The sequence below is a fragment of the Chamaea fasciata genome, unplaced genomic scaffold (genome assembly GCF_029207755.1).
Source record: "Chamaea fasciata isolate MVZ Bird 193981 ecotype frontalis unplaced genomic scaffold, bChaFas1.0.hap1 SCAF_37, whole genome shotgun sequence".
Classification (NCBI taxonomy): Eukaryota; Metazoa; Chordata; class Aves; order Passeriformes; family Sylviidae; genus Chamaea; species Chamaea fasciata.
Genome location: NW_027094122.1, coordinates 781,899 through 804,401, shown reverse-complemented (window position 1 = coordinate 804,401; position 22,503 = coordinate 781,899). Strand labels below are relative to the sequence as shown.

The following is a 22,503-nucleotide window of genomic DNA, read 5'->3' as shown; positions in this document are numbered from 1 at the left end:
AGCAGGAGCCCCTGTGCTGGCATTCTCACTGTTTCTCAGGTCTACCTGTTCCCTGCCTCAAACAGGGGCACAAATGAGGAGCCAGTCTGCAAAGCCTTGGGCTCTGATCTCACACTGCTACACTGAAGCAAATGGACAGGAAAATAGAAGAAGCCTGAATACACCTCTGCTGATAAAGATCTCTATGTTAATACCATGAACATTGACTACATCGAATTTAAAGCTGATATCTGCCTGCATATCACATCCAAGTCTCTTTTCAGGTGTACAAAAAATGTGTCCATTTCACAGCATTTCTTCCTTTACTTCTCCACCTGGATCATACAGAAAATACATTTCTTGGCCACCAGCAAATCATTACCCCTTATGGGGACTGTTCCCTAAAGAGTTTAAGTACCAGAACAATGGACTACTGCACAGCACCAAATTTCAATTGTGACTTAACTATTCCACAAAGGGGATTTACTGTAGTGACACCTCTCAGGAATACACAATTATTTGAAATGTCACTGACATTTTCCACTAACAAAACAGCACTTCTACTTTAGCAGTGATTCGAAGATGGAAACTTTCCATTAAGCCTTTTCTTTCCTCTGGGTGTCAGAGTTGTCCTCAAAGTCCTTCTGTGTTAAAAATTAATTGTCTGGTTTGGTCTAACACACCCAATGTATTCATTAGGGAGTACACGCACAGTAATACCTCAGAAAGGTTTCAACCCTCCTCCCCAAGATCTTGGATGGCAATTTTGGGTTACTCTGAACCTCTCTCCAGCTTTGGCTTCTGAACTTCTCCTTTAATCTACTTTTTCATTCACTTCGTGTATACCGATACAGTAGTTTTCCTCTTTTTGTAACCTGGTGTCCAAATACCAGAACGACCGCTTGACCATTTCCATAAGCAAACCATCCTCTGCAAAACTCTTCAGTCAGAATCTTATTATTAAAGCAACTTTTTCCAAACAGTTTCTGCCGCAGAGCCAAAGGGCCCTCTGCTCAGAATCCCTTTCCTTAAAAGCATGGGGATATGGATGATTTCTGTGCCCCGTAAAGGTCCAGTGCCATTCACCTCTGGATACCAACCTGTTCTTCCATCTGACTGGGGATGGAGTCGCGGAAGATGAGAGGATTTCTCTCCAGCAATGATATCCTGCCCCTTGGCAGATATCAGGCAGTTCAAATCAAATTTCAGGTTTAGCTCACAACACTCAGGATGCTGACAGATGATGGAAGCACTGTCACAGCAGCTCTAGCTTGACTTTCTGCCTACACTACTGTACATTTTAAACCACTTCTGAACAGGATCACTAGAAATGGGCAGCCATCCCTAAATCATCCCTGAAAACACAATGGCATCCAACAGGTGTTTGCTTGAGTTATCCCCCTAAGGGAAGGCAGTACTTAAACAGGCATAGAGAGGATAAAAGGAATAATTCTGTTCCTAAGAGCTGCCTCCTTCCCCTGTCTCCTCATTTGCCAAGGCCATGTGTTATAAATGGGCAGGAGACACAGTTTCCTCCTTTAAATGCCTTTATTAATAAACAGGGTCTCGAGGGGTGGCCTACGCCGCTGCTGCTCCCTTTCGTCCACACCGCTGAGGAGGAGGTGCAATCCACTTTGCTGCTGGTGCTGCAGAGTGGGAGTTCTCGCCTCGCGGGGGTTCCAAAGAACTCTCTTGGCTCATGGAGTCCAGGGGTGTCTTGCTCTTTAAGTACTTCGTAAGTTATGGCGAGATACAAAAACTTATGAAAACCCTCGGCATAAATACCCTTGTGTATGCTAAGTCCAGTGCTGTCTTTGGCAGATTGAAACTTTGAGCTGGCTCGTTTTGGCTAGGGGTTCTTGGTGTTGATATGGTCCCACCATGCAGCTGGGCTCTTCTAATTACCGTAAGGGTGGCAGCAGCAGCCTGAGTGACAGGCCGGTTGTCAGCAGGAAGTGGGAAGAGGATCCGACAGGAAGTGGAGCAAGCAGGGCACAAGCCGATGGGACAGGCTGGGTGCAGGCAGGCAGAGCAGCAGCAGAAATGGAGAGTGGTGATGCCAGGGAGCAGTGATGCCAGGGAGCAGCAACAGCTTGACTTGATGGAAAAGCTAAGTGGGATTTTGGGGTAGGGGATACAGAGTGGACAAAACTGCCAAACAGCATTATAACTCTTGAACAAAACATTACAACTCTATAACCAACAACTTATAACTTAATCACCATTCTTATTTATCACACCACGCACGAGGCCGATCAGCGCCGCTGGCGCCTCCGGAACCACCTGCAGCTGGCGGCCAAAGGTGACCAAAAAAAACCCCCCCAAAAAAAACCCAAAAAATTTGGGGGGAGGGGGAATCCCTCCCCAGAATGATATTTTTACATTTTTATTTATTTCGGGGTTTTTTTGTTTGTTTAATCAGGCCCTCTCCGGCAAACCTTCGCTCCAAACCCGCTGAGCTCCCCCGGGGCCGCTCCGGCCGCGCCCTCAGACACCCCGAAAAGACCCTGGAAAGACACGTTGGGCTGAGGGGGGATCCTGAAAAACTCAAAATAATTAAAAACCGGAAATATCCGACTCGTTTTTTGGGGCAAAAAACGGATAAAATCGGGAGGTTTTGGGGCGGTTTGGCCTCCGGGGCTTGCCGTACAAAATGGCGGCGCGGTGTGAGGGCGACAAAATGGCGGCTCGGAGATTTCGCCGTACAGAATAGAGAAAACAGGGATTTGGGAGGAAAAAAGGGGATTTCGGGGAAAAGGGGATTTTATAGATAAAAATTGGATTTTCCGATTCTAAATTTGGAGAAAAAACGGATAAAATCGGGAGGTTTTGGGGCGGTTTGGCCGCTGGGGGTTGCCGTACAAAATGGCGGCGCTGTTTGAGGGAGACGTGAGGGCGACAGAATGGCGGCGTCTTGAGGATCGTGCCGTACAAAATGGAGAAAACGGAGATTTGGGTGGAAAAAGGGGGATTTGGGGGAAAAAGTGGATTTTAGAGATAAAAATGGAAATCTCCGACTCTAAATTTGGGGGGAAAAGGGCAAAATTTAGGGAGTTTTGGGGTGGTTTGACCGCTGGGGGTTGCCGTACAAAATGGCGGCGCGGTGTGAGGGGTGAGGAGCGGGCGGCAAAATGGCGGCGCCCTGAGGATCTTGCCGTACAAGATGGCGGCGCGCGGGGGTTTTTTTTGCCGTACAAAAAGGAAGAAAATGGAGATTTGGGGGGAAAAAATGGGATTTAAGGGGGAAAAAAAGAAATTCTAGAGAGAATAATGGAGATTTTGGTTGGGAAACGGGAAAATTTGTCAGGTTTGGGGTGGTTTGGCCGCTCGGGGTTGCCGTACAAGATGGCGGCGCGCGGGGGGTTTTGCCGGATAAGACGGAAATTTGGGGGGAAAATGGAGATTTTGGGGAAAAAAGGGAGATTTTAGGGGGGGAAATGGGGATTTTAGAGGGAAAAACGAAATTTTTTTGGGAAAAAAAATCGCTTTAAAAAGAAAAGAAATCCCCAAATCGGCAAAACCTGAGGGGAAAAATTTTCCCAAAAACCGCCTCAAACTCCCACAAACAAACAAAAAAAAAAAAACCCGCGGCGACAGCAAAACAACAACAACAAAAACCGGCGAGCTGAAAATTTATTGAAATTTAATTTAATTTAATTTTAATTAAAATAATTAAATAATTAATTATTTGACTATTTTAATTAAAATTTTTCGATCCCAAAAAATCCCAAAAATTCACCCCAAAATTTCCACCCAAAATCCCAAAAAATGACCCGAAAATTTCCACTGAAAACTGAAAATTTTGAAGCCTGAAAATCCCTCAATTTTACCCCAAAATTCCCGCTGAAAATTGGGATTTTTAGAGCCTCAAAAATCCCCAAAATTCACCCCAAAATTGGAATTTTTGAAGTTCCAAAACCCCCAAAATTTCCACCCAAAATCCCAAAAATTCACCCCAAAATCCCCACCTAAAATCCCTCAAAAAACCCCAAAATTCCCACTAAAAATTGGGATTTTCAGAGCCCCAAAATCCCCAAAAATTCACCCCAAAATTTCCACCCAAAATCCCAAAAATTTACTCCAAAATTCCCTCCCAAAATTGAGATTTTTAAAGACCCAAAATCCCCCAAAATTCACCCCAAAATTCCCACTAAAAATTGGAACTTTTAGAGCTCCGAAATCCCCCAAAATTCACCGAAAATGCCCTAAAAATGACCCAAAAATTCCCACTAAAAATCAGGATTTCAGAGCCCCAAAATCCAAAAAAATGACCCCAAAATTCCGACTGAAAAATGGGGTTTTTTGAAGCCCCAAAATCCCTCAAATTCTCCCCAAAATTCCCACCCAAAACGCCAAAAATTCACCCCAAAAATTCCCATTAAAAATCAGGATTTCAGAGCCCCAAAATCCCAGAAAATGACCCCAAAATTCCCATTAAAAATTGGAATTTTTAGATCCCCAAAATCCCCCAAATTCTCCCCAAAAATCCCAAAAAACCCCCCAAACCCCCTCCCAGTACAAACCAGTACAAACCAGTAAAGAAAAACCCCAAACCAGTATAAACCAGTATAAACCAGTACAAACCAGTCACCCCAAATCCCTTCCCAGTTCATCCCAGTTCATCCCAGTGACCCCTAAAGCCCCTCCCAGTACAAACCAGTAAGGAAAACCCCCAAACCAGTACAAACCAGTATAACCCAGTACAAACCAGTACAAACCAGTAACTCCCAGTATCCCCCAGCGCCGGGCCCTGGCCCTGAGCCGCTCCCTGGAGGTTGCCGAGCATCGAGAGATCCCAGTTCAAACCAGTACGGACAGGTGAGGGCACTGGAATGGGGACTGGAGGGCACTGGTTTATACTGGGATGGACTGGGAGTGAGTTTAGGGGTCACTGGTTTGTACTGGGATGGATTGGGAGTGGGTTTGGGGTCACTGGTTTATACTGGGATGGACTGGGAGTGGGTTTGGGGTCACTGGTTTGTACTGGGATGGACTGGGAGTGGGTTTGGGGTCACTGGTTTGTACTGGGATGGATTGGGAGTGAGTCTGGGGTCACTGGTTTGTACTGGGATGGACTGGGAGTGGGTTTGGTGTCACTGGTTTCTACTGGGATGGACTGGGAGTGGGTTTGGGGTCACTGGTTTGTACTGGGATGAACTGGGAGTGGGTTTGGGGTCACTGGTTTATACTGGGATGGACTGGGAGTGGGTTTGGGGGTCACTGGTTTGTACTGGGATGGACTGGGAGTGGGTTTGGGGGTCACTGGTTTATACTGGGATGGACTGGGAGTGGGTTTGGGGGTTACTGGTTTGATACTGGGATGGACTGGGAGTGGGTTTGGGGGTCACTGGTTTGTACTGGGATGGACTGGGAGTGGGTTTGGGGTCACTGGTTTGTACTGGGATGGACTGGGAGTGGGTTTGGGGTCACTGGTTTATACTGGGATGGACTGGGAGTGGGTTTGGGGGTCACTGGTTTGTACTGGGATGGACTGGGAGTGGGTTTGGGGGTCACTGGTTTATACTGGGATGGACTGGGAGTGGGTTTGGGGGTTACTGGTTTGATACTGGGATGGACTGGGAGTGGGTTTGGGGGTTACTGGTTTATACTGGTTTATACTGGTTTCGGGGTTTCTGGGCGTGGTTTAACCTTTGCCCCTCCCCCACATGTGAACCGATCACGCCCCTCATCAGGCCACGCCCCCTTCCCTTATCTAGATCGACAACAAGGGCGGGGCAAACTGGGCGGGGCCTGGGGGTTACTGGGTTCTACTGGGAGGGAGTGGGAGGGGCCAACACGGCTCTGACCCCGCCCACCGCACTGATATGCAAACTTATGTAAATGAGAGCACAAATAAACGCGAATGACGTCACTGACCACGGGGACTGGGAGTTACTGGTTTGTACGGGGAGGGGCCTGGGTGTGGCTCTGACCCCGCCCACCTCACCGAGGCGCCAGCCTTATGTAAACTTATGCAAATGAGAGGCGAAATAAACGCCGGTGACGTCATTTGTACGCAGAGGAGCAAAGCGGCAGCGCGGGGCATGACGGGATACACCGAGGCGCAGAGTGGCACCGCAGGGAATGACGGGATACACCGAGGCGCAAAGCGCCGCAGGGCATGATGGGATACACCGAGGCGCAAAGCTCCGCAGGGCATGACGGGATACACCGAGGCGGAAAGCGGCGCGGGGCATGACGGGATACACCGGGGCGCAAAGCGCCACAGGGCATGACGGGATACACCGAGGCGCAAAGCGGCGCGCGGCATGACGGGATACACTGAGGCGCAAAGCGGCGCGGGGCATGATGGGATACAGCGAGGCGCAAAGCGCCACGGGGCATGACGGGATACACCGAGGCGCAAAGCGGCGCGCGGCATGTCGGGATACACCGAGGCGCAAAGCGGCGCGGGGCATGATGGGATACACCGAGGCGCAAAGCGCCACAGGGCATGACAGGATACACCGAGGCGCAAAGCGTGGCCGCAGGGCATGACGGGATACACCGAGGCGCAAAGCGGCGCGCGGCATGACGGGATACCTGCAGTTCCTCTCCTAAAGGAAGGCTCAGCCTGGGACTCATTCCTCTCTCTTCCAAGACACTACTTTAGAAAACTGCAGGATTCCAACCTAACCCTTCCTCCAACACAGGGGCCGGAAGAAAAGATTCAGAATTTCTGTCCACCCCCATAGGTTCAGCCGTACAGCTATGGCAAAATGCATCTCTTCTCTGCACTCTTCTCACGTAAGATTTGTTTCTTTAATAAACCTTTCCTCGCAGGAGCAGTCTTACATCAGTATGAGATTTGTAATGTTTTAAGCAAATTTATAAACCAAGGGTTTGTAGTTGCACATACGGCAGAGATTCCAGATGAGAGAAGAGCAGACCAAATGCAGCCAGACTGGTGTTTTAAAACTGAGGTCATCGACTGATTCCTGTGATCCACGATCCCAACACCAGGCCACACCTGGTGTTCTTGCCTCTAGAGAAAAGCACACAACCTATTATCTCTGCTGAGCTCATTTGGTACCATTTAATACGTATTTATCACACACTCACAAAATGGCAAGTGTGGTTGCATCACTACCACAAAATGCTCTTGGGGATTTACTCAATCGTTGATGATTACAGAAATGGTAAGAAGAGAGGCCAAACAATAGGGGGAAAAGGTGGATTTACCCTACACAGCATCCAAATTCTTAACAACAGGATGGACTTTGCCACTTATTGCTAATGCTAACTCACATAGAAGGAGTTAGAAGTTTGATCTGCAAGACAGTTCACACAAGGCCACAAAGGAAAACAAGCACTTTACATGTTGAATTTCACCCCTGTTTATGAGGTTTTCTCATGATGTTTAACTTCAATTATCAAACACAAATTTTCAAACATACCAGTGAACATCCCTCAGTCCAGAGTCTGTGCCTATTTCTTGCTCTAAGTTAGATGAGCAAACAGATAAAATTGTATCAGCTCCTTTGAACCGACCAATTTCAATTCAGCTGTGGTTACAGCATTTCAACGGCCAACAAAAAGCATGCACAGCTGAGTTTCAGAAAATATAAATACTCACACAAAGCAGCCCCATGATAGTGGGGGTAGGGGCCGAGTGCTGGTGTCCCCCTGCCTGCAGCAGATCCAGGGGTGAGGGAGTTCAGGGGAGCCCTTAGAATTTTTGGTCCCCTGGGAATTGGGGTGACCCTCGGGGTCCCCCAGGATCTCCCTGAACACGCTGACGCTGCCCAGTGAGAAGGTTCGGACCCGGCACGGGGTCCCAGCTCTGTCACCTGCCCTGCCCAGGTACCCCCCAGCCCCTCCCTGGGAACCTCCAATCTCCCCGTGACACCCCAACCTGCCCTGGAACCCCAAAAACATCCCTGGGGCCCTCCAAAAACTCCCCAAGATTGCAAACGCCCCGTACGAACCCCCTAAACCCTCTCAGGACATCAAAATTCCCATGGGACCTCCCAACACGCCCCCAAGCCCCCTTGAGAAGGTTTATACTTGGCACGGGGTCCTCATCACCACCATCGGCATCACCCAGGTAGCCCCAGACCCCCCCGGGACCCCCAAACCCTCCCGGGACCCCCAACCCCCCCATGGGGGCTCCACTACCGGAATCAACGGGAGTGGTGTCGCCCTGCCAAGGGGAGTTAAAGCGGCGCCTGACTGTCGGGGGTTCTTAAAGCCGTGATGGTGGGGAGACCCCCAAAAATCCACCCTGGGGGGCACTCTCCCATTTGCTGCACTCGAGGGAGCCCCAGACAATGACGGGTCCTGGGCTGAGCCCCCCACTCAGCCGGGGCTGTGGAGGGAACTGTGGGCGCTGGGACAGGGCTTGGGAGTCCTGGGGTTTACTGGGGGACCCCGACTGGGAACTCCCTTCCCGCTGTCCCACCTCCCCCTATACCCCCCTCTCACCCCTTTCCCATTGTTCCCCCAAACCTCCGCTGCCCCCAGCTCGGTTTGGGGGTGACCCCCCCCTTTCCCATCGTGTCCCGGCCCGGCCCCGCTCACCCGAGAGCTCCCGGCCCGCGGCCGCACGGACGGAGGAGGAGGAGGAGGAGGAGGAGGGACAGAGGAGGAGGAAGAGGAGGGATGGAGGAGCTGGAGCCGGCAGAGGAGGCACTGCGTGACTTCACTGCTCTCTGGATCTGCAGCTCCTTCGCCCCGGGACCATCGCCCCCGTATCCTGCGGGTGACCGGGGAGGGGGAGCGCGCCCCAAATATCCTGGGCGGTTTTTTTGAAGCGGGGAGGGATGTTTGGAGCTCACAGAAAATATATTTATGGCTCCCGGGGCTTTTTTCTGTCGGGGCCGGGCAGCTTGATGTTTGGATCTGGCAGGGCTCCAGAGCTGAGGCGCAGATGCCCCTCAAGGGGACATGGGGGGTCCCCGGGAGGTGTTTTTGGGGGGTCCCGGTGGCGGTGCCGGCAGAGCCCCGGCGGGAGGCGGGTCCCCCCGCGGTGGGGTTGGGCTTCCTTAAGTTGGTGCGTGTCTCTTTGGTGCTGACCCTGCCCGCCAGCTAAACCCTGCGGGCCCCATAGAACCAAAGGTGCCCTGGGAGCCTGCAGGGCCTTGTGGAGCCAGGGGACCGCAGTGACACTGTGGATCTCCTCTCTTCACAACTGTTTTTCAAACTGCAACATCAGTAATTGCTGCCACGCCATAGGCTTAAATAATCCACTCTGTTCACTATTGTTTCAAAGGATGACTTTGATTTCTCCTTGACAATCTGCATCAATTCCTTCTCCCATGACATCAACGCTTTTCAAGGCCAAGCTCCAGTGAGCAGTTCTCAAACCTCCAGTGTCCTGGAGAAATCTGAGTTCCTATTCCTGTATTGATAACTCTCATTTGCTTCTGATTTGTCCTAATTAATTCTAACGCATGAAGGTCCAGCCCTGCAGCCTCTGGGGTGGCCTTGTCAGGGGCCATCACACCCAGAACAATTTCCCCAGAAGTCAAAGTCTCACTGTGCACGGTTGTATTCGCAAATTGGGCGCAGCTGTGCACATCCAGGGGTTTCCATTTCCCCACTGGGTCCATCGTTAAGGGTATGGAGAACATCTGTGGGATGGGTTCTCCATCAGGACAGGTTCCCATCTCCTCATTTTTTCACCTGCTCCTTCAACTGCCCCTTTGTCTGTTTGATGATCCTGCAGCTTGTGAATAGTCTGGTACATGAAAACACCAGCAGTCCAAATCACTGTATTTTCACAGTAACAGACAGAGCATTCCACACCACAGTATCAGCAAACCCCATAAAAATCACCAATTTCATCCCTTCCTCCTTTATTCCTTGCAAGCAGTCTCACAAAGTTTAGCACTGACATTTGAGTCCTGGCCAATGCTTTTCTGTAGGGTATTTAGTGTCACATCCCTGAGCAGCCAAAGGTGGCAAATCAGTATTGTCAGCATTACTGCACATTATTATTATTGTTTCACATATAAAGATAGAGATATAGATAGAAACATAGATTTAGACATAGTGTAACACGAGGCTGGTGGGTTGGAGACAGACACACCACACAGTATCTTCTTGAGTTCTGACCAACAGCCACAATTTATTGTTCCAAGCTCCCTTTTATGGTGAGTTTGAATTTCCCGGGCTTGGAAAGCCAACTGGTTGGGAATCTCTTCACTGCCCACATCTCTGGCCAGGGGTGTGTCTGCAGCCAGGGCTTGGATGGGCTTGGCTGAGCTCTTTGTTCCCCCAGGGACTTCTAGAACAAGCCAGGTCAGCCCAGTTGGGTCTGTTATGATCAGACTCATTATGCCCAGCTGTGAACCAGCTGGACCCTGCTACATCTCCTGCCTTTGCTTTTATTAAAATGCAGATTGTTTTCCGTTATCCCATTTGCAAGGGCCCTTTTGCAGACAGGGTAACACAAGACAGCATGGGTTTAATTTGAAGGAGGTTTTGACAAACTTAATTCTGCTCAGCCAGTGATGTGTCCCATGTACCACTGGAGCTGCAGCACTCACTCCCAGGAGCTGTCAGGCGAGATCACAATCTTCCGGGCTGGCATGTTACAGGTTAACTGCTTATGGTTCCAAACTACAACTTAACACTAAAACAAGAAAACGTTCAACTTTTAAAACCCTGAGAAAAACCAATTAACAGAATTAACAAGATTAACAATTAACAGAAAAACAATTTGTAAACAGAAAAAAACCACTCTGTAAACAGAAAACCAGTTTGTAAACAAACAGAATCCTTAAATGCACCGTCACTCTAAGAGTCCCAGCTCTCCCCGAGGTCGGTGAACAAGCTGTTTCCAGCACTGTTCCACACACGGCTCCACACCGTCTGTGGAGGGGCCACCAGGAGAATGCTGCTGGTGGTCTTGGACAGGACGTAAGGTAGGACAGACACGTCGGGCAGGTGCCCAAAGCGTTCCAGTGTCCTTGCACAGCACTTTGCAAGGCTGTACTGTTAGCAAAACACCATTAGAATTGCTCTTGTGTCACGGAGACAAGACAACTTTTGAAGCATCCGTAGCATTCAACTGTAAACACCTGCGACAACATTTGATAATTAACTGTGCAGTTAGTTCAAAGACGGTGGGTGCCGTCTTTTTTGCTTGATGAGGTGGAAGCATTCATTCTGGAATGTGCAAAGGATCAGGCCAGCGTGGATTCCACTGCCCAATAACACCAGTAGGATGAAAACTAACAATGAGAATAAACACAGTGATCCACACCTCTGGGCATATCCGGTGGACTTGTCTGTTGGTGATAGCTTGCTCTGCTGTTTCAACAGCAGCTTTTGCCTCTCGGATTAATTTTCTGGGGGAAGTTAATTCAGAGTCACCCTTTAGGAGGTCAAATAAAGGTGCTAGTTGAGAGTCAGTCAGTCCTAGGTAAGGTCTGACCCAGTTGATGGTACCTAAGAGTTTTTGTGCATCGTTTAGAGTTAGAATTTTGGTTGGAAACGGAATTGTTTGTGGCTGTATGGTCTGGTTCATTATTTTGAGTCCCCAATATTTCCAGGGTGGTTGCTGCTGCACTTTCTCTGGTGCTACTTGCAGCCCAAGTGGTTTGAACGCTTGCAACAGGCTTGGCTGAATCAGTGAGAGTTCTTTTCTGGTTTGGGTTGCAATCAAAATGTCATCCAGGCCATGGTAACAGTATGCCCCTGGAAACTGTTCTCTCACTGATCAGAGTACCTGAGCAACACCCCACTGACACATCGTGGGGCTGTTTCCCACGCCTTGGGAAAGTTCTTCCCATTGGTAACGTTGCACTGGTGCAGTGTTATTAATAGAAGGCACGGTCAAGGCAAACTTTGGGGTATCATCTGGGGGTAATGGAAGAGTGAAAAAACAGCCCTTTAAGTCCACAATCAGGATGTCCCAGGAGGCAGGCAGCATTGTGGGACATCGATGGCACACCAGGCTGCAATGTGCCCATTCTCTCCGTCGTGGAATTGGTTTTTCTCAGGTCATGGAGTAACCTCCACTGAGCAGATTTCTTTTTTATAACAAATACTGGGGTGTTCCAAGGGCTCATAGATGGCTCTATGTGTCCTTGAGCCAGTTGTTCCTGTACCAGGGTTTTTAGGGCATCTAAGTCTCTCCTTTTCAAGAGACCACTGTGGTACCCACTCAGGCTGAGTAGTGAGCCATTTCAGAGCCAGTGTGGGGTACTTTACACCCTCTAATACAGCGGCCCCTGTCAAAAATCTGTTCCCACCTCAGCCCACTCCAGAGCCAGAGAACTCTAGGGAAGGGCTTCCCATCCGGGAATTTCGGATAGGACTGATTCCTCACCTTTAGATTTAAAAAGTGTCATTTTGTGCTGATCCGGCCAAGCTATGCCAATTTTGTTTTCGCAGTGGGCAGGCTCAGCACCAAGGACACAGACAGCACCTGAAGGAATCAGTGAAATTTACTACAGTTCAAAGCAGCAAAGGAGCACAGAAGGAGCAGCTCAGCAATGCAGCCAGCCGACACTACCACGGATTGCCCGCAGTGATTGAGAAAGATCCATCACCAGTTACCCTCAGCCTTTCCCATCACCCACACCCACACAGCAGCTGGGGAAGCTGTCACAGCCAAGGACTGCAGAGCCTCTCCCGGACACTGGGAATTCCTGCAGCTGCCTCCAGCCACAGCTGAGGCTCCAGCCTGGCTGGGAGAGGGCCCAGCTTTGATAGTGCTGAATAAACACACTGCCAGCAGCACTCCTAGTGCAGGAACATCTGGTTGCATCCTCCTCTTGGGTTTCTCCCAAAGCCTGGCCAGGGCCCAAGGAGGAACCAGGGGAGTTGCCTTTGACCCTACAGCCCCAAACAAGGCCAGATGTCAGACTTCATGGCCTTGTCTGGCTTCTAAATACAGAAAGGTCAATACACGTTTCACTAAGGAGAGGATGCATCTATTACAACGCTAATGACGGTGCATATTTTGTTAACGAGCAGATACAAAGATAACCTTTGGCTGGAAGGTTCATCGAGAGGTCACCTTTGGCTCAGGGCCGCTTGTTCAGGCCTCAGTCAGGCCTCTTGTCCAGGCCTTGGCACTTCAGGCTTTAGTGCTGGGCTTGACACTGCTGGCTTAACACTGGGACTTGATGAGCTCCCAGGTCTTTCCCAACAGAAAGGATTCTGTATTCCCATGATTTTATCTGCTGGATTCAGTCAGGTCCATGTTAGCAGCATTACTTTGGTCAAAAAGTTCCCTCTTGGTCAGCTCTTGTGGCCTAAGGCTTCAGCTCCTTCAGCTCCTGGTGCTAAGCTGCTCACGCTGAACGAGACGACTCAGAGAGAAGAATACAGTTCATCCAATTCCTTCTGGGACACTGAGAGGGGAGGGTGTGCAAACAGGAGCATTGTCTGGTGTCCCCTCCTCTCTGCCCTTCACGCCTTTCAGCGCTTAGAAACAGCCGAGAGCTTTCTCCAAGAGTGCGATGAAGCAGCTGCTCCTGCTCCCAGGTCTGGCTCTCTCCAGTCTCTGACCTTGCCTGCTTTTGTCCCTCTTGCTGTGCCCTCTGTTCCCCCGGGGCTCGGTGGCTGCTGCCCAGGACTGTGGAAGTGGCACAGATCCAGGGGTCGAGACCCTCCTTCCTCTGCCCTTGCAGCTGCCTGCTCACAGCAGCCTTTTCCACCTGGAAGCTCCACGTGGAGAGGGAGTCCTCACCTCTGTTCCTTGCACAACCCCCAGGAGCCCAGGGCTGCCATCTCAAGTCCCTGCGGGCCCTGAGGGCTCCCGGGTGCCTCAGGCTGCTGTGACACCGCTGCCCACGGGAGGGAACAGTGGCGGGGGCTGTGCTCAAACTCAGCTCCATGTGCTGCTGCTGCTGCTGCTGCTGCTGTGGGGGTCGTTTGTCCAGCCCTGCCCCAGACTGAGGGATCGGATCCAGGCCCTGCTGCTGCTCCCTGGGGATCAGGCACAGTTTGGTTGTCGCCGTCAGGGCCAGCAGAAGCCGTGGCCGGAGCAGCGGGTGCTGACAGTGCCCCGAGGCCCGGGGCCGGAGGTGTTCCTGTGCTGGGGGCTGGCCGGAGCTGCCCCTTGTTCTCCCTCTGCCTCCCGCAGAGCTGGGCCGGGCACAAGTGGGGCAGCACAGCAAACAGGGAGCCTGCCAGTCTCTTCCAGCCCTGTCTGCTCAGAGTTTGGGCCTTGGAGCTGCAGGTGGACACAGGCAGCTGCTCCTGCTCCCTCTGTGTGTCCCCGTGTTCAGCAGTGCTGCTCCATCAGTCTGTGCCCAGCAACGGGGAAAAGCCTCAGCCCTGCAGGGCCAGGAGCTGCCGGGCTCTGCCTGGGGAGCTGCTCCACACGGGAACCAGCAGCAAAGGACATTCCTTCCCTAGGACAAGTTTTCTATTAAGAAAAAAAAAAAAAAAGAAAATTAAAAACAACACAGAAAAAAAAGTGGAAGATAAAAACAAAACCCAAGTGCAGCGTAGTAAAAATACTTTATAGCTTTGGATAAAGAGATAACTGAACTTTTTCAAATGAGATCTCCGTTATTTACTCCATAAATGTGCTGATGGCATGGATCCATCCTGCTGACCTCAGCAGCCTTTTAAAAAAGATTTTGTGGTTTGTTTCCAGTATTATCTTAAACTGTGATTGAAGCAATCGGAAATTGCTTTGTGCCCTGCCAGCTCCAAGCAGGACTGGGAATCTAAACTTTGCCAAACCCCAAATCCTTTACAAGACGACCTTCCTTCTCACCCTGTGAATGAGCTGCACATTCCCTTTGAAATTGTCAGGGGTTTCTTAAAGACGCAAAGTCCCACTTACAGCTTTTTGCTCTGCTTGGGAAGTGCAGAAGGGCAATTCTTCATCCATCCGCTCCAGACTGCACTGCCTTAGGAACGCCGTCCACTCGCCAGGTTTTGCTCACTTGTGGCACTTCTGGAGGAGGAAGAAAGGGCAGTTGCACGATTCCAGCCAAAAAAGGAATGAAGAGCGGGGCAGACAAAACATCCTGTGGAGATCCAGGCGTTCAGCTGGAACTGTGGAGTGCTTGGGTTCTTGCCAATTGGGTGTGGATCCCTCACTGCAATCTCTTGGCCTGCAGGAGAGTCTCACTCACCTGCAAAAGCAGAAAGCTCACTCGGTGGGCTCAGAATGGGCTCGTCTGATGCAAAGCTGTCAGAGCAATGTGAGGGCAGAGCCGGCCCAGCCGTGCCTGGGGCTGAGCCCAGCAGAGCCCTGGCAGAGCCCAGAGCAGCCTCAGCACCCGCAGAGCCCGGCTGGAAGGAGAGAAACCAGAAAGTGCCCGTCAGCCGAAGGCTCCTGTCCCCTCGTCCCGAGCGCCCGCAGTGCCCAGGCCACGCTGGCCGTGCTCAGAGCTGGGCCCAAAGCTGCCCATCACTGCTGCCTTTGGGGGCAGAGCAGGAGGGCAGGACACGTGCCCAGCCTGCAGCCGGCCACGGCACATCCAGCCCTCAGCAGCTGCGCAGAGCCAAAAGGCAGCTTGACGGCCGAGTGAAGAATCTGTGGCGTCTGCCCCAGCAAAGGGAGGAACCTTTGGTGCCCGGCCAGGCCGTGCCATGCCCACATCTGGGAGCATCCCCCCAGCTGTGGACTCACCTGCAAATTGGGCCCCAGGGAGCGTGTCTGAAGAAGGTGCCAGAATCCAAGTCGATCATCTTCAGCTGCCGGTGGCCAGGTCGAGGAAGAGCTTGGCATCCTTGGGGTTGTCCTTGGTGTCTCCAGCAGCAGCCCCACCTGATACAGCTTCTCCAGGGGCTCCTCCTTCCCTGGGGGCCAGACCAGGCTGTCAGTGCGCTGCCCAGGGCCCCAGGCACCAACGAACCAGGACAAGCATAACTAGGGTGGATGGTGGCCACCAGTGCTTGCTACACCAGGTCTCCAGCTCCGCCCCAGCACAGATGTTCCCATCTGGTCATCCCTGCTCAGAGCTACAGGCAGGACAAAAACACTCTGGTTTTCTTTAGCACTGATTGCCATGAGATGTGTGGAGCTCTTACCTGTCAGGTCTTTGGATCAAACTGTGCACATGGACCTCTCCCATCTTCTAGGGCAGATGAACACCCTGCAGCCAAGGATCACTGAAGAGGTCTTCTAAGGATGGCCTGTCCAAGGGTTGCATGGACAAACACCTCCTGATAACATTTTGGCACTCTGAAGAGAGAAACCAGAAACCAGCAGTCAGTTGGAGAAGGATCCCGTCTGCTTTGCCCCTCCATTCCCGTGCCCAGGCCATGCTGGGTGTGCCCAGAGCTGTGCCTAAACTTCCCCATGGATTCTCTGTTTGGAGGAGAGCAGGACATGTGCCACCCCCTCAGCAGCTGCCAGAGCAGGGTGCTCATCAGCCTGCTGCTGTCTCCCAGCACCGGGATTCCCCTGTGCCCAGAGATGAGGACCCACCTTGAGAGAGCCATCGTGGGAACAAGATGCGCCCCCAGATGAACTGCTGGCCCCTCCTGAACGGGTGCTTCCCCATGACCAGGTGGTACAGCAGGAGGCCCAGGGACCAGATCGTCGCTGCCTCGCCGTGGTAGTGTTGGTGGTGGATCCACTCTGGTGGGCTGTAGGGCAGGGTTCCTATGGAACACAGACGGAGTTCATCAGGGGATGCTGCAACTCCTAAAGCCTCGCCCCGGCGTCCCTGGGCGTGTGGGGGCTGGCCCCCTCCCGCCTCCACCCAAAAGCAACTTGGCTCAAGAAATAACGCCGCTCCTAGCAGCGAGAGGGGGAAGCCGCGGTGCTACAGCCAGGCTGGGCCGTGAGATGCCCAGGAACATCCCCTGAGAGGGCTCACCTGCAAATTGCCTGTAGGCTGTGTCTTGGAGGAAGGCGCCGCAGCCAAAGTCGATGAGTTTGAGCTGCCCGGTGGCCAGGTCGAGCAGGATGTTCTCGGGCTTGATGTCGCGGTGCAGGACCCCGCAGCTGGTGCAGTGCCGCACGGCCTCCAGCACCTGGCGGAACAGCCCCCGCGCCTCCTCCTCCGGCAGGAACCTCCGCTCCGCCAGGAAACCCGAGAGGTCCTGGCACCGCTCCGGACGCTCCAGCACCAACAGGAAGCTGTTGGGGAGCTCAAGCCACTCCAGCAGCTGAATGATGCCACCACATCCAGAGGACAGCCTGTCCAGCAGCACGATTTCCAGGGGCGCACGGGCGCCGTTGGGCTGCCGAAGGACCACGATGCCGTCAGTGGGGCTGAGGCTGTGCCAGGGCTCGGGAACCCCTCACCCAGCCCCGGATGCTCTGGGCCCCCCGCTCAGCCTACGCCCGCTCTCCCTGCAGGGCTCCCGCCGGCTCTTCCCCTGCCGGGCCCCAGCTTCTCCCGCCGGCCCCGCTCACTCACCAGCTCGCCCCAGTGCTGGACGCGGGCCCGGGGCACGCATTTGATGGCCACCTGCGAGCAAAGGCCAGCAGCGGGCTCAGCTCGCCGCCTGCCCCGCCGCGCCCCGATCTTCTCCTCCTCCTCCTCCGCCCTCCTCCTCCTCCTCCGCCCGCCGCCAGCCCCGCCGCTCACCGGGGCGCCGTCCGAGAGCCGCGTCCCCGAGTAGACGCTGCCGAAGCCTCCGCGCCCCAGCAGCGAACCCAGCCGGTACCGGTCCTGCAGGACCTCCCGCGCCTCCCCTGCGGGCGACACGCGGCCCTCAGCGCTCGGCCCGGGGCCAGACACGGCCCCCGAGCGCCCCCCGAGCGCCCCGGGCCGGGCATCCCCACCCGCCCCGGGCCCCGGCGGCTCGAGGCCGGCGGCTGCGCTGCCGAGCGGCGGAGCTCGGGCCGGGGAAGCCGCGGCGGAGGCGGCGGGAGCGGCCGCGCCGCGTGTGTCCTTAGCGGGGCCCGGGAGGAGCCGGGGTCGGGGCCGGGGCCGGGGTCGGGGCCGGGGCCGGGGTCGGGGCCGGGGCCGGGGCCGGGGCCGGGCTCGGGACAGGCGCAGCCAAAGCGCAGCGATGCCGCCCTGGCCCCAGGCACTGATGCCCGCCCAGCACCGCCACAGCCAGCACCGCCAGAGCCGGGCGGAGCCCAGACCGCGGCGGGACGCCCGGGGCCGGGGGCGGGCCCGGGGCATGGCCCAGCCCTGCGGGGGGAGAGGGAGAGGCCGGGACGGGGACGCCGAGAGGGGCCGGGGAGGTCGGGAAAGGGACACCGGGAGAGGCTGCGGGACAGCGAGACAGAGTGCGGGACAGCGGGAGAGGGAGAGGAGGAACAAGAGAGGGACGGGGACGGGTCGTAGACGCCGTAGACTCGCTGCTGCCGCTGCTGCTGCCGCTGCCGCCGCTGCAACTGGAGCCCTGGGGCCGTTTGTCCGCGTGTCCGTTCCACGCTCCAGCCCCGCGCTCCCCGGGGGCAGCCCCCGAGCCGCTCCAAACACGGCAACTTGGCCGTGCTGAGCCCACATCCAGAGGCCTGACTCCTGCGCCGTGGCAGAGGAATTCCCTCGGTCGCTGCTGTGCATTGTCCCTGCTGAGGGTCAGACACTGTCAGGACACATTCCCTGCTTGTAGGATTCGTGCCCGACCCAAGCACTACGCTTATGTCTCCAGCGTTACTTTGCAGCAAAAACAGGGGAAGGCAAACTCTGTGTACGGCCCATGGTATTTTCGAGGGTCTAAAACTCACTAAGTCATCTATCTGAGAGGTGAGATCCATTTGGAATTAATGGCACGGAGAAGTAGTGCAACACGGAAAAGGGAAGCATAGAAATAAATAGAGGAAAACCTCTTGGTTTATTTCTTGCATTTTCATTTCACTTCTGGAAAGCTGTTGCAGTTTTCCAGCAACCTTCACCACAGTCCCAGCTGCTCTTTTCAAGAACCTTTGGTGGAGAACGAGGTCGAGCTTCTGGCACAAGATGTGCCACCAACTGCAGCTTCTCCTGGATTTCCATACTGAGTGCAGCACGACTTTTGCAGCAAAGCAGGACAAATGTTTGGTAAACTTTACAATTTGTCCTTTCTTTTTTCCTTGTGGGCTGGGGAGTTGTGCCTTTGGTAAGGTTTTCCTTGTTACTGTTTTAATCCAAGAAAACAGGAGGTGGCACCAGCACTTGTTGGGGAATGCAACCCTGACTGAATCCAGAGACAGAATCTCCCTGACACTGTGTGAGCTCCCCGGGCTGGGCTCAGGTTCCTGCTGGGACTCTGCAGAGAGCTCCAGCTGGGATCAGCAGCAGCTGGAAATACCTCTGGGCATCTCCCTTTTCTGCTGCTCGCAGGAAGCAATGAAGTGAGCCAAGAAGTTCTGGTTTTTCTTTCTCCGGGTGTATTTTTGCATTGTGTTTGACACCCCAGCGGCAATTTTTGTGATGGCCTCTCTAAGTTGATTCTATTTCAGCAGCACCAGCAGCAGAGCTGTGTTGGAGCGCTGTAAATGTGGCCTGTGTGGCTTTAATTCCCCTCGACTTAGTGCCCGGGGACTTGGGAGCATTTCAATCTCTTCTTTGCCCGGTGCCGGCAACAGAAAGACTGAGTTCACTGTCACAAAAGCACAGCGGGCAGCAAGGATGGAAAAAGGCAATTGCAGTTGTCCTGATAAAATCCAGTCGGCAGCCAGAGGGGTGCAGCAGCCGCCGCGATCTCCAATTGCCAAGGCAAAGGCAGCAGCAGCCTCCTGCCGTCACCTCGGGCTGAGTGAAACAGTGCTGAAAACAGCGCTGGAAGCCGACCCTTCCTTTCTCTGGAGGCTGGGTCGGGGCAGCACAGGCGGGCCCTGAGCAGTCTGGGCTGTTGGCGGTTGAGCGTTGCTCCAGGCCGCAGTGGAGCCGGACAAAGGCCTTGGAAGGCGAGGCAGGAGCAGGTGGGAAGGGGCCGGCGCTGCTGCTGCTCCTGCCCGGGAGCCCCGGCCGGGCCGGGCCGGCGCCCGCTGCGCTGCGGCTCCTGCTGCTGCCAGAGCCGGGCGGGCCTCGGGGACAGGGAATGGACACGGGGGGACAGCAAAGGCCGGCGGGGCTGCGGGGATGCTGGTGCTGGGGCCAGCGCCGGCACGGAGCTTCGGCCGCAATTGACCCGGAGGGAACCGCTGGGCAAAGGCTCCATTTCAGCCTTTCTTTCCTCACGGCTGCGAAACGACCGAAATAAAAGGAGAACCAGCAGGGCCCGGCCCCTTCTCCTTCGGGAGGAGCTCCACGCCTGGGGCCGGGAGGGGCCCTGAGGGGCCGGGAGGGGCAATGAAGGGCCATGAAGGGCTGTCGGGGGCCAGGAGAGGTTCTGTGTAGCCAGGAGGGGTTTGAGGGGCCGTGAGGAGCCTCAGCCCCGGCAGCAGCGGGGTCCCACCGTGTCCCCAGGGCAGGGCAGCCGTGAGGGGCCGCGAGTGCAGACGTGGCAGCAGAGCGGGCTTGGGGCACCTCCGGGAGGGGATGAGAGCCTTCCCCAGCTCCAAACCACACCAAACCCACCACTAACAGGATTTCCCATCTTTAGAATCCACTGGCAACTTGGAGTCGACTGAACCGTTTAATCCCAGTGGAAAATGCAAGGGAATTTTCCTAATGACTTACATCCAGCCTTGGTTAATCGTGTCTAAGGTTTAAAAATCTGACCAGTGAAAAGTAACACTAATAAATAATAAGAACAATAGCAAGAAATAAACTCCCAAATCCCAACATTCAGCACCACACCAAAATGACCAACCTCATTTTTCTTTACTAGCACAAGGTTCATGAAAACAAATGCTGTTAACTTTCTCCACCTCACATCTTCCCCACCAGACAAATGAGGCCGTTTGCAGTGTTTAATACAAGTCACAATGGAGGGCTGGAGGGAAGAACGGGGAGACACTACCAATTTACATGTCAAACCCAGCGGTCCAGCTTCAAAGTGGAGAGAATAAAATGGAATGGGGGCAGGGGCTGGTCAGATGTTCCTCTAAAGGATGGCAAAATCACCTCCAAGTGAACAGGAGGGGAAAATCAATCCCTATAAACCACCCAGGGTGTTCAGGGACTCAGCTGTGAGGAGCTGGACATGGACAGAGGCATCTGGAACAGTTCTTTCCTCAGGCTGAGCTCTCCAGCCTGGCCCTGAAGTCAATCAAGTGCTTTCCCAGAGCATTCCATGGTTGCCAACCACCCTTCAAGATGTGGCTCACAGGAGCAGAGAACCTTTCTCAAGGTTCTGAGCAGAAAAAGTGGCAAGAGATGCCCAATTCAGAGCTCTGTTTAAAAATCTGGAAAATAAAAATCAGTTGAAACCTGAAGCCCAGCGGTGGCTCCCAGAATCTCAGAGCCAAGGGGAAACGGGAAAGGCTTTTTACAAGAACCAACGCTGAAGAGCTCCCAGATGAATGTGTGTGACATTTTGAGAGGCTTCCAATTTTCCACAGTTTCCCTTGAATTGTTGAAATTGATTTTGCCTTTGCCTCCTCTTGCACTAAAGGAGCCTCATTTCAGCAGCCAGGAAGGCAAAGCTCATTCCTGGCCCTGGCTGCTGCTGTCCGTGCAGCATTTCCATCCCTCCCGTGGCCTCTTCCCTCAGGGTCCCCAGCAGCAGCAGCAGCTGCCGGAGCAGCACATGGAAGCTGCAGATGGAAGTGCTGCCCACCCCAGCCTGAAGCTGCACAAGGATCCTGCTGCCAGGAACCCCAATATTCCCTCCCAGGGGCCCTGCAAACAGTCACCAATTTTCAGAAGAGCAGTGTGGACAGCAGCTGCACCTGGCCGTTATCCTCTATGAAAGGAAGAAAAAAAGACCTCAGCATCGGCTGCTCGGGGCTCAGCTGGGCGTGAGCCTGCAAACCCACAGGGCACCAAGTGTTTGGTGGGCACACAGTGGCCGTGGCTGGGGGCACAGAGCCTTGCATGGTCAGAGAGTGGCAGGAGCACCGCAACCAGCTGCAGGGCGACAGGGCTGGGTCTCAGCATGTCCTTGTCCAAAACTGCAAAGCTGAGCATCACGGCCGTCATCCTGACTGACTGTTCATCTGTGTCCCGCAGGAGCTCCACAAAATGTTCAGTCAGGGGCCACACTTTTTTGGCCTGTGAGGAACACAAGTCGTGAAACGCCGCCCTGGTGCCAAGAGGGCCCAGAGGCCAAAGGCCTGTCCCGAGGTACTCGGGCAGCCGAACCAGGAGGCAGGAGAGCTGGGAGCAGCTGCCTGAGCTCTCGAAGCCCAGCCAAGCCCAAGCGACTGCATTCCCCAGCTCAGCTCCAGCCACTGCCCCCTTGTCACCATTGAGGGAGGGATCCTCAGTGAGCTCGAGAAGGGCCCTGAGCGCAAGGTTACACCTTTCCCTGCACTCACTCCGCAGGTGCTTTGGGGGAGCGCCAGAGCAGCCGGCTGGCAGGAACATGGCAGCTCCCCGGGGGCTGCTTGTGGCCTCTGACACCCAATTCCTCAGGGCTTCCCACCAGCCCAGCCCCTCAGAGTCTCCCCCAGCCCGGCCAGCCTGCCCGGCAGCAGAGGCGCAGCCCCACAGCAGCTCCAGAGGAGCCCGATCAAGAGGCACCGCGGAGCCCTCAGCAATCCGGCCAGCAGCACACGGGCAGGAGGACACAGACGGCGGTTCCTGGCTGGCACAGGGCTTGTGGCCATCTCCAGGCTCCGGCCTCGCAGGGATGCCCACAGCTCCGGCCCCCGCCCACGCGCTCTCT

The 22,503-nt window shown here is 54.1% G+C and overlaps 2 protein-coding genes across 2 annotated transcripts in view; one reads left to right on the top strand and one right to left on the bottom strand.

Annotated features, from left to right (window-relative positions):
* LOC136303562 (uncharacterized) overlaps positions 1 to 22,503 on the top strand; it is a gene marked incomplete at its 5' end in the record, with an annotated part of 1,177,971 nt that overhangs the window by 1,135,159 nt on the left and 20,309 nt on the right. The gene's annotated exons all lie outside the window — the stretch shown is intronic.
* On the bottom strand, positions 15,975 to 17,963 carry LOC136303572 (serine/threonine-protein kinase pim-1-like; the record flags this gene model as incomplete). Its single annotated transcript, XM_066207204.1, has 5 exons — positions 15,975 to 16,081; positions 16,328 to 16,504; positions 16,722 to 17,088; positions 17,268 to 17,318; positions 17,439 to 17,963. Coding segments are annotated over 5 exons (1,227 nt in total), but the record flags the coding sequence as incomplete, so codon positions are not given.